The sequence below is a fragment of the Zingiber officinale genome, chromosome 1A, assembly GCF_018446385.1.
Source record: "Zingiber officinale cultivar Zhangliang chromosome 1A, Zo_v1.1, whole genome shotgun sequence".
In the NCBI taxonomy this organism is placed as follows: Eukaryota; Viridiplantae; Streptophyta; class Magnoliopsida; order Zingiberales; family Zingiberaceae; genus Zingiber; species Zingiber officinale.
The window spans coordinates 186,743,176-186,755,791 of record NC_055987.1 but is presented as its reverse complement, the minus strand read 5'-3'; the positions used below and the strand labels follow the sequence as shown (position 1 = coordinate 186,755,791).

The 12,616-nt window shown below is 36.7% G+C and overlaps 1 protein-coding gene across 1 annotated transcript; it reads left to right on the top strand.

Moving 5' to 3' along the window:
* Window positions 1–2,260: 2,260 nt before the first annotated feature.
* LOC122038715 (VAN3-binding protein-like) lies at window positions 2,261–6,276 on the top strand. The gene is made up of 7 exons (XM_042598607.1): window positions 2,261–2,586; window positions 2,877–2,990; window positions 4,436–4,829; window positions 4,917–5,168; window positions 5,248–5,297; window positions 5,372–5,429; window positions 5,506–6,276. Exons 1-7 carry the CDS (start codon window positions 2,323–2,325, stop codon window positions 5,712–5,714), a joined length of 1,341 nt encoding a protein of 446 aa, XP_042454541.1. The 5' UTR covers window positions 2,261–2,322; the 3' UTR covers window positions 5,715–6,276.
* Window positions 6,277–12,616: the final 6,340 nt, after the last annotated feature.

Below are 12,616 nucleotides of genomic sequence, written 5' to 3'. Positions count from 1 at the left end.
TTGAAGAATAGATTTTTCTAATTTAATTAAAAAATATTTAAAAGAGAAAAAAAATGGAGAAATTAATGTTCAGATTTAAATTTCACTCTTCAAAATCTTCTTACTTGCGTAAATAAATTAATGGAAAATATTTTTTAATAAATAATTCAAAAATATTTATTTTTCTAAAAAAAAAAGTTCAAATTGATTTATAAATTATTGTATACTTTTAAAGATATTTTTTTAATCATTATAGGTTTTTAGATAGGTAAAATAATAAGGACGGAGTTAAAACTTTTATATTGAGGGACAAAAAATATGTATTTACGTTGAGAAGGTTTGTTATTCCCGGGTAGCTTCTGGAGTATGTAAACTAATCGTCGAGGCTAGTGTTCGACACTATCTCCGTAAATGATATTGCTCCGCTACGGTGCTTAACGGATTGTTACAATTCGTTCCCAAGATACAACGACGACGAACGTCTCAGAATCGAAGCACTCCGACTTCCGAGACCAGCGAACCTTCTAGTAGACTTCTTGGACTCTTGAATGTACAAGATGAGATGAATGCTTGAGGAAGAGAAGAGAGGATTGAGTGAATATTCCATCATCTGGAGGGTTCTATTTATTCTGAAAGAAGAGGTTGAGTGTCCTTTGGGTGAGTGGATGTGTTCTTTGGGCTGGATCGATCTAGATCATCCATTCTGAAGGGTTGTAACCCTTCACCAAGCCCACTTCAATCTCATCCATCAGATCTAAGGAGTTGTGACCCTCAGATCCCGCCTATTGTCATCGGCCATCGGATCTGGATCCATTGATTCGATACTTCAGATCAAGTCTCATCCCAAGCCGTCAGATCATTACTCTTTGCGATCCAACGCTCTAGATCACATCACAAGCGATCCATCATACCTATTTGATTTGATCAACGTTGATCAACGGTAGCCATCCATTCCCTAAGTCAACTGTCCAGTCATCTCCCTTTGCCCGCGAGGATGCCGCATAGGTACTGCCACGTCAGGTACGAGCCTGACACGTCACCCGAGTGCCACGTAGGCACTGCAATGTCACCTGAAGCATAAATTTAAGCTCCTCAATGCTCCTCGTCGCAAAGCGCACATTGCGCACATTGCGCACGTGGCGGGTGGCGAGCTCCTAACCTGTCCTTTTATTTTTGTGTTAACTCCATTAACACATCTTCATTAATAAGTAGAGAATACACATCGAGAATTTCCGATGTGGGACTATTCTCCCATGCACTTTATTAATAAATAATAAATGTTATTTTGGGCCGACTTTAAACATTAATTTCTCATTCGTCCTTAATCGGTTTTGAGGAAATTAATAGTCTAAATCTATCTACGCGAATCGTAGATTTCAATTTTGAAGTTAATTACGACTTTCAACAATTGATGGCTTCCTTCCTCAAAATCATTTTTGATCCATTTAAAGCTCTAATATCCAACAAGATTGACCATATATTTATCGATAATTCACCTTCACTCACCCTCCATCTTACATTAAAAAAAAAAAAAATTAAGTGACACGGCCTTCGTCTTCCTACTTGCAGTTCCCATTTTTTTGGTCCACAAAATATAAATTAAAGGAAGAATCATTTTTTATTATTGACAGAGAGTGATGGTATGAAGAATATCGATGGTGGATAATTGAATAAGTTGTTAGGCGCCGAGTGAGGGTCTTCTTCGGATAGTTTTCGGTCATCCGTTTTAAATTAAATTATAATCTGATAGACACTATGAATCCAAGAAGAGATCGCAACCAATTATGATTGAATCGTGATCATAATTCGACCATAACTATGAGTGGTCCATCCTCTGGACCATAAAAAATGATCCAGAAAATCCTAGCTCATCAATAATGAACAACGATCTATTCTCTGATCTATGTTTTACGGATAAGAGGATCCGCGCTCCTCTACTTGCTCCGCCCCCAAGATAAATAAAATATTTACATATATTTTAAGCATTTGAATTAATTTTAAGTAATTTTTTACCTTTAATATTTATTCTCCGTTGAGTTTTAATTTATTTAAAATTAACTGCACTCACCGATGGTTAGCAGTCTTGTATATTTTACTATTTAAATTGGATATTTATTTATTATCCTAAAATTATTTAAATAGTTTTTTAAGGATAAGAGGACGGAGTCGAACCGGGTGTTTAGGAAATTGAAAAACCGGCCGGTCCAATTTGGTTCTTAGGAACCGTCGTCTCTTTACTCCTGCTATAAATAAAATCCCACCTCGCTCTTCCTCCACACTACAGCCCTCTGCCACTGCATTGCTACTATAAGTACTCCGGTATCGCTACCTCGCTCCACTGCCATGGACGAAGTCATGCCTCCGCGCTGGGAAACTGAGGGCCTCCGCCCACCGGAGCTACCCGGGGACCCTATGGAGTTCCTCTCCCGCTCTTGGAGCGTCTCCGCCCTCGAGGTCTCGAAGGCCCTCGCGCCGATGCCCCCGACACAGGGCATGATCCTAGAAGAGGACGCTGAAGAGACCTCGACTGCCATCGCCGGGAACCCCTTCTCCTTCGCCTCCTCCACTACCTCGCAGATGATTTTGGAGCGGATAATGTCGCAGTCGGTGGGTTTGAGTTCCCCCAAATCCGATCCCTTTTTATTCTGATACATGCTGTCGAAAAAAGAGGATTTTTTAGGTTTTGTTTCTATGTGCGAAATTTGGTAGTAGTGTGGCTCATGGCAATAGAATAGATAGTGACCTATTCTTCCATCTAACGGATGATTATAAGTATAACTGCTTTAGAGCAGAATCGGAGGATTTATTGTGCTGTAGGAACAATTAGCCCATCACACAGATCAGATTCGTTGTTTCTGGTGCTCTGTTCTTAATCCCCTGCTCTTGGACACTGGCAGGAAGTGTCTCCTCTGACGTCTGGCCGGCTTTCTCACAGCAGCGGCCCTCTCATCGGCGGAGGATCGCTCTCCGATAGCCCTCCAGTCTCCCCCTGTGAAATGGATGAGCTCAAGGTTCGTTCTTCTCTCCAACATTATACACATGTCTTTGTTTTTCCATCATTACTTTGTTAAAACCAGTGCTTTTATTATTTTGTTGAGGCGTGTAAAAGACGAAAAAAAGGAAGAAAACTTACTAGCACTTCATATGCTATTTCAATCTATATCTAGCGCATAGTCTAGATTCTACTACTCTTAGCTGCCCGAGGACCAGCTTGTGGTTTCTTTGGAAGATGGAAGAGCACTGAAGGCAAAGCCATCAAGTTATGAATTGCCTTTTGTTAATTTTGTTTAGAGGAAAACAAAGCAAAAGAATAAAGAGAAAGACGAAAACACTTTCTCTTCTTTCGATACAGCACCTGACAAATCTATTACCCTTCTTGTTATTAAATGATTTTTTAGTGTTTTTTAGTCTGGAAGGGAGACAAGCCCTGTGCTTTTTCTTGTTTTCAGATTTTGTTCCTTTATTTTATGCAATTTCTTGAATTCCAATCCTCCACTTGTTGCACCTTAGTTTCTCCAGGAATTGATAGCCAAATTTTTCAACAGAATTCGCTTACAATTTATATATATATATTTTTGGTACCGAGTGGTCAGTGAAGCCAAAATTGCATCCTGATGAATAAAATAAAGCCATATCTTTTGTCTGATTGCCCTCTGAGCAAGGCCTGCATTGGACTGTGGAATTTGTTTTGCTTTAGGTCAAAGAAGACCTGTTCCTCTCAGTGCTTGTCTGGGTAAAGAAGCAACCCTTGTCAGTAAAAGCAAAACAGCATCTCAGTTCTTTACTGAACTGTTGCATGCCTTGTCCTTACTGACTTATGTGGTGTCTTTCGTCCTGCATGTAATAGGAAGGTTTGCATCATTTAGGAAGTTGGTCCCTTTTACCAACTTCATGATAAATTTGCATCTCCTCTCCAATGATTCTTTTATCTGGCCAATCCCATGTACAATAGCTCCATCTAATCCTTTGTCCTGCAAGTGTTTCTTTTTTCCTATTTACTGAACACAAATGGTTGACCCATGCATTGCTTGCCAGAAAGATGTAAAATAATAAAAGATTATTTTATTACGAGTTTCTACTGTTTTTGTCTCCAATTTTTTTTTCATATCATTCGGGCTCAAAGCGAATTGAAATTAACAGGATTTGTTAATTTGAGAATTTTGTAGGATAAGTTTGCCAAAAAACAGAAGAAAAAAGTTTCTAATGTTTTCAATTGGTTATTGTTTCCCAAAATGTGTAGTTGTGTAGTTGGCAATAAAGTAAGAAGGCAAATTATGCTCATAGGTATAGTAGATATGTGGCTTTCTTGGAATTCCAATAGCCTTCTTGGTGATCAATTATTAAGGGGATCAGATTCTCTTTTATATATGGCTTAGTTGGTTTCTAATCTAAGCTCTTATATGATCAGTTACTAAAGAAATGAGAATTATTTGGTCTTTGGTGTCAACCAATACAGTCCTACCGGAGCAATAATACTCCTAAGCCTCAACACCACAGAGTAACCAGCAAGACGGTAGGAAGGTGGCTCAAAGACAGAAGGGAGAGGAAGAAAGAGGAGACTCGGGCACAGAATGCACAGCTTCATGCTGCAGTTTCAGTAGCCAGTGTTGCTGCAGCAGTTGCGGCTGTCGCAGCAGCAACTGCTGCCGCCTCAGGATGTGGAAAAGATGATCGTGCTACTAGGATTGATATGGCAGTCGCATCAGCTGCCACTCTTGTTGCATCACAATGTGTGGAAGCTGCAGAGTTGATGGGCGCAGAGCGTGAGCACCTGGCTTCTGTCGTCGGTTCTGCTGTTAACGTAAGGACTCCTGGAGATATTGTTACTCTCACTGCAGCTGCTGCGACGGGTAATTGCAAGTTTAGTTTAACAAACATTTGAAATCAGAATTGGCTAGACATTTGGATTGAGTTCATGAGAATTAATGGCTTGGCAGCACTGAGAGGGGCAGCAACTTTGAAGGCAAGGGCACTCAAAGATGCGTGGAACATTGCCGCAGTGATACCAGTCGAGAAGGGAACACTGAATAATCGCAACCATCAACGCCAAAGCAATCGACGAAAGGAACTAGAAAGCAATGGCAGTGGCTTTAGTGATGAGCTTATTCCCGAGGAAGATAACTTCTTAGGCATTTGTAGCCAGGAATTCCTTGCCAAGGGAACCGATCTCCTAAAACGCACTCGAAAAGGTATCGACCAAATGCCAAGTTCAGAATTTTTTTAAGGGACTTGATTTTTGAATTCCTTATGAGAATTGTTCAACTTTAGGTGTACTTCACTGGAAGATAGTATCGGTCTACATTAATATATTGGGTCAGGTAAATTGTTGTTGTTGATCAATCACATTGATCAATAGTTTTAAATGCTAATTCTTGGGGCACCCTCTTGGTAGGTGATACTGAAGATGAAGAGTAAGCATATTGCTGGAACTATTACCAAAAAGAAAAAGAGTAAGTTCCCTCACACCTCCAGACTTTCAATTTCTCCATGCGTGGCTAATTGATGTGTTCTCTCTTTTAATTGCAGGTGTGATCATAGATGTCTGCAAGGACATCCAGGCATGGCCAGGGCGGCACCTGCTGGAAGGTGGTGAGCTACGTCGGTACTTTGGCTTGCGGACAGCAGAGCACCGTGTCATTGAATTTGAGTGTTTGAACGATAGGGACCATGAGTTGTGGACACATGGAGTAGCGAGGCTCCTCAGCATTGTTAATGAGAAGAAGAACCTGATCTGACTTTGGCAGCTGCTGCCGACACCAGATCTAGCACCAGATCTGAGAAGAGAAGGCTGTGCATGACCCACTTGAATTAATTGAGAAGCTGGATAAGAATGATTACAATCAGATAATGTCTGTGAAGAAGAGGGTTCTCCATTTGTAAAGTCTCAGACTCTCAGATATGATTTAGACCTCAATCAATTGGATGTTTGCTTATTAGGTATTTTTGCTCTGAAGTTGTGGAATATTTGGTGCATATATATGCTTCTTCTTCCAGGGGAAAAGGAACCAGATCAGAATCTTAAGAAACAAGAAAACACTTGAGGCTGGTGATTCACATAGCACGATAACAACAGCGCCAGAATTGGTCGGAGTGGGAAAACTACTGAAGATTACGAATCCCTCGCATGCTTTAACTTTTCCTAGACATGTATAGATTTAGATAGAAGGTTCAATGTCTCAAGCGCTGGGAATATTGTTTATAGCTTTTTTGCTTTTGGAATGATCGAATGTATGACTCTTTGAAGCAGTGGTCCTTACTCCTTACATAAAAGCTTCAGGCAGTATTTGGATTTTTCAATTCGACCACTTTCACTTGGCTGTTTTGGACATGTTTCAAGCTATCTGATCATGTTTGTGCGCTGTGATCTTGTTTCAAACTATCGGATCACGATTCTTTTTACTAATTTGAATCAATTTTAACTTTGGACGGTAAGTTTAACCGATTGAATTGACCGATTTTATCTCATCTTAAAAACATGGAGGAAATGTTTTTGGTAGATGAGACACGTGAAGGAGTAAATGCAAAGTTGGAATCTTGAAGGGAAACACTAGAAGAGAAATATTTTAAGCTTAGTAGATTAAAAATAGAATATATGGAATTTAAGTTTAGCAATATTTGAAGTAATAAAATAATTGTTACGATAGGAGAGGACGAGTTGTCCGGAACCGAGAGATTTAAATATTTAGGATCATTTTTACAAAATGATGGAGGGATTGAGAGAGATGTCTTACATAGAATACAAGTAGGATGGGTGAAATGGAGGGGAGTGTTGAGTGTTTTATGTGACTTTAAAGTACCTCTTAAACTTAAAGGTAAGTTCTATAAAATCGCAGTTAAACCTGCTATGTTATATGGAGCTGAAAGTTGGGCTATGACTCGAGCACATGAGCAGAAGATGAAAGTTGCAGAGATGAGGATGTTAAGATGGATGTGTGGACATACGAAGATGGACAAAATAAGAAATGAGAGCATTAGAGAAAAAGTCGGAGTTGCATCTATTGAGGAAAAACTCCGAGAGACACGTTTAAGATGGTACGGACATGTACTTAGACGACCAATAAATGTTCCAATTAGGCGATGTGAAACTATGATAACATGCATATCAAATGAGGAAGAGGAAGACAAAAAAAGACTTAGTTAGCAACAATAAAACAAGATAAAATTTATTTAAATATAGATGATGATATAATAAGAGATAGAGCTCAATAGCATAAAAGGATTCATACAGCCGACCCTACCTAATGAGAAAATGTTTGATTGTTGTTATGTTGTTGTTAAAAACATGGAGGATGGACGTGATCTCCACTAGCTCGATAGCTACTCACTAAGAAGGATAGTTGTTTGGCTTTCACATTGAGGCTAGAGACCAATCAATAATATGGACCACCTCTTCTCTCCCTCTTTTCCAGATGAACACGTTTATCTTAAAGTTCATTGTGTTCTTAGAAGTAGATGGTGCAAGTAATAATGAATGCAACTTTTCAATCAAAAAACGCTTTAGAAGTTTATTTTCTGTATCTTCTGTCTGAAATTGCTGTTAAAAAAATACACAATTATACAAACAAGTAAACAAGTGTAGGATTAAGTCCATATGGATGAACTAAATCTAACTAAGTCCATTTATGTGGGCTTAATATTCATAAGATGGGCTTATATTTGATTAACACACAACTAATTATCATTAAATAAACTTAACCTTAATTAAATGATCTAATATTTGATTGCATATAAAATGAATTTAAATTAAATGGATGTGGATTCAATATATAAATTCATTAACCAAGTTCATTGACATTGATGTATTATTAATGAGAGATGAACTTTATGGTGGATAGTCCTCCTAGGTTGGACCGAGTATATAAAGTAAGAGATATGATTTATTTAAGGCATGTTGAATTGTGCTCTCTTCCTCTTGCTTCTTCTTCTCTATTGAGAAGGACCTTGGGTTGTTGGCTCAATCCTATAGAAGACATCCGTTGTGTTCCCAGGATCTTCAACTATAAGTAAGAAGTAATAGTCCTTTGCGATGGATTCAAGTCAGCTCTTCGCTAGCTATTGTTATTGTTTGGTTTTCAATATTGCTTTGAAGATTGATGATATTTTTGACGATTTAGAAATATGTATCAATTTTGCATTTTATTCCTTATGGATGAGCGAATTGATGTATATCCATTAAACATAGCATTGGAAAACCCTAGGATATAACCTAGATTTTGAGTTTTTCACATTATCTGTGAAGAACTCGAATAACGATGAAATTATAGGATTTTTCGAGCTAAAAAATCATATTCAGAAATTAGGTTTTTTGATATCAATCGATTGGTGAAAAGTCACCACTCGATTGGTTAACACAAATTTGAGCACAGAGAGTTCCCAAATCAATTGAGTTGATCGATTGGTGTTTAATAATTGATTAGCATAAGGCTCAATTAATTGGAATGCCCAAAATCATGCACATAAAGGGTTGGAATCGATCGATCGAGCGAGCGATTGGAGTTCACCAATTGATTACCATGAGGGTTGATCAATTACTAAATTTGATTTTGAGCGCAGAGGGTTTTTGAATTGATTGGTTTTCACCAATTGATTTTCGTGAAGAGACAATCAATTACAGTTCATTGGATTGTCTACAGAGAATTTCTGAATCGATCGATGGATCGATTACACTAATCAATTGGAGTGGATGAACTCAGGAACAATAGCCTTCAAAATCGATTAGAAAACTCAATTGTTATACACTAATTAATTGCCAGTGGTTGGCAATCGAATGACGTTCCCTAGAAAAGGGACATAAGTCGTATCAATCGATTGGCACCTATTGTCAATCAATTAAGAAGGGTATTAATCGATTAATATATGTTGTCAATCGATTGATAGCTGAATTTAGCTCAGTTTTTAATAGTTTTTCTTTGTATTCTTCTTCGCTCTTATTGCTTAGTCGAACCTATACTATTGCCAAAGTGAGAACTATTGGGGAGGTTAGGAGTATTAACGTAGAGAGATGTATGTTCATGGTAAGGGTGATTGACCCAAAGAAAAAACCATTCTTATATCAAATATATATTTAAAGAAGCTCACAAATTAAGTTAAACTTCTAAGTCATGTGCATAGTGTGTTGGCCCAAAGGAAGGGACACTATGTGACTGATTAGAAATATTGTGAGTGATAGTTGAAAACATAAACTAACTAAGAAAGCTCATAAATAAAGTATCATGCGCATAATACGTTGACCCAAAGGAATATGAGTTATGTAGCAGATAATGGTAATTATGAGTTGTTTGAGAGTACCACTAGTAAGTTACAATTTAGTTAAAAAATTCAATGTAATGTTATACTAGGTATCTCTATTATAGTTATATGTTTTGTTTGTTGTATTTTATTATTGCACAACTATAAAGATATATATATTGTTTGTTAAATTGAGTATGTTATTTGCTTTTGTTTATGTAATACTCTCAATGTCAGCTAATCTGAATAATAACCCCATGCTTACTGGCATAAGCTTTGGACAATGAAAAGAACATATTACAGTTTTATTGAGCTACATGGATCTAGACTTTGCATCTAGACATGATCGCCAAACACCTTTAACTAATGACTTCATTAAGGATCAAAATGTGATCTTTGACAAGTAGGAGCGATCAAATTACATGAGTCTAATAATCATGAAAATACCTATTTTGGAATCACTTAGAGGTTCAATAACTGAGAATAAGGATGTCAAGACTTTCATTAGGGAGTTAGCAGATTGATTGCCTCAAATGAAAAGGTTGAGACTACTATACTTCTCAAGAAGTTAGTGTCTATACGATACAACAGGAAGAGTAACATTAGGGAGTACATCATGGAGATATCAAACCTGGTTACAAGGCTTAAGACACTAAAATTAGACTTGTCTGAAAGCGTCCTTGTAAACCTTATTCTAATCTCTCTGCTTACACAGTTCACTACCTTTAAGATTAGTTACAACACTCAAAAGGATAAGTGAACACTAAATAAGCTCATAACTAAGTGTGTATAGGAAGAAGTTGTAGGATCGAAAAGAATTTAGATATCTCCACAATTGCATGATATTGTCTACTTTGGGCCTAAGCCCTCATGGTTTTGCTCTTGGGCTCTCCCCAAAAGGCCTCATGCGAATGAAGATATCTTTTCTCTTATAAGCCCATGATCTTTCCCATGTGTTTCTAGGACTTCCTGTCTGGTGTCTGGTCCTCTTGATCTGAACATAGGAGCCCCCACTTTCTTTGTTCGAGGTCAATATTGTACTCACATGGCTCAATCATACCATAGCTCTTGTGCACAGTCGGCACAGTCGGCGGTTAAACCTTCTGGTAGTCCGGGCTCTGATACCAATTATAGGATCGAAAAGAATTTAGATATCCCCACAATTGCATGATATTGTCCACTTTGGGCCTAAGCCCTCATGGTTTTGCTCTTCGGCTCTCCCCAAAGGGCCTCATGCCAATGGAGATATCTTTTCTCTTATAAACCCATGATCTTTCCCATGTGTTTCCAATATGGGACTATGTATGCAACCTTGCAACCCCAACAACTTTGACTCAGACTATGCTGGCTATAAACTGGACCGTAAAAGTACAAGTGGTGGGTGTCAGTTATTTGACCCATCACTTGTCCGCTGGTTTAGTAGGAAACAATACTGTGTTGCCTTATCTACTACTGAGATAGAATATATAGCTATAAGAGAATGTGTTGCCCAATTATTATAGATGATGCACACTTTAAAAGACTTCAATTTAAACTTTACAAATATAAAAGTACTAATTGATAATGTTAGTTCAATTAATTTAACCAAAAATCTTGTGCATCATTCAAGAACTAAACACATCAAAATTAGACATCACTTTATCAGGGATTATGTCACTAAAGGTGATATTGAACTCAAATACATTGAGTCCCAGTCAAATCTAGCTGACATATTCACTAAACCCCTCCCTGAAAGTGAATTTATTAACTTGCGTCGACAATTAGGAATGTGCTTAATATACTAGGGCTCTTAATTTCAAAATTACTTTCAATTTTTTTTTTTAAATTCTAGGATAAAGTTTGTTATTTATTTTTCTCAAAACTTCCCTTATTTTTAGAATTTTCAAAATTATTTTTAGCTTTACTCTAGATCAAACCCTCAGAAAGTATGCTCCTATAGATCTAGGACTTAAGCATCTTACCAACACACTAGGACTACCTTGTTTGTATATTAGTAAAGTTAGAAAGGGGTGAGATGCATAGACAGATTGTCTGGACTTAAGATGCTTATATCAGTGTATCAATAGAAGTCTGGGTATTAAATATCAAACTAACAGTAATCAGGTTAAGTTTTTCAGCTTAGTCAAACACTAACTGGAAAAATTAACTTAACCTGACTAACTAAGTGAAAACTGTTATCTTCTGATAGTTAATAAGTAACTAATGGTTAGACAGTTAAGGATAATTTTGTTAGTTGTCTATTTTGAAATAATGTCAAATTCAGGGGCAGGATTAATAACTTAAAAATTATTTTAAAAATTACTTTATTTTTTTTTACTACTAGCATTTTCAAAACTGTAAAGTTTGTAAACACTTCAACTTTATCACTCTTAATGTTTTTAAATGATAGCTTTGTAAATCAGTTTGACCATTATTTAAGTTTTTGAAATATTATTTTAAAAGACATTTTTGAATTTTCAAAAGTTACCTTAAAGTAATTTTCAAAATATTTCTTTTGAAAAATATTATTTCTTGTTTTGAAAAATAATTTTGAATTTTCTAACCTTTAAGTTATTTTTGTAAAAACCTTTCTTTTGAAAACCTTATGAAAAATTAGTATAGTTTAAAAACCATTTTTAGTTTTTTAATCTTTAAAGTTATTTTTACAAAAAACTTAGAATTATCAAATTTTTGTATCTTTTGGAAATCTTGTATTTTAAAAACTTTGTAGCTTTGGAAAACAATTTCAAAATCACCTTATTTTTAGAAATCCTGACATAACGTTTTTACTTTCACTTTACAAGATGTCTTTAAAGATTTTCTTCAACTCCCCCAAGTAACTTATTTTAACTTATTTTCTAAGCTATTTTTCACTCCCCCAAGTAATCCTGAAAATTTTCTATTTTCAAAGTTTTTTTTTATTACTTTACTTAGCAACTTTTTTCCATGCATTGTCTATTCCTAGTTTTTGATGAATGTCAAGGGGGAGGGTTAGGTGGATTAAGTTAGCAAAATGACAAGCATAACATCAAAACAAGACTAATTTAAAAATCATATCATTTATTTTTGCATATTATTTTTTCCTAATTTAACCCAGGTTGTCATTGCATCAAAAAGGAGGAGATTGTTGGTGTAGGTTGCACTAACGGTCTAACTCAAGTTTTGATGAATAACAAAGTAAGTTAAGTTATGTTTAATATGATCTAACGATTTAACTAAGTATGCAGGAGAAGTCCAGATGAGTCGACGAGCTGATTGAATATCTGGCAAGAAATCTAGCTAGGTCGACAGGCCGACCAGATAACTGGTATGAAATCCAGAAAGGTCAACGGGTTGACCGGATATCTGACACGAAATTCAGCTTGGTCAATGGGTCGACCGGATAGCTGGCATGAAGTTCGGACAGGTCGACGGGTTGACCAGATGTCTG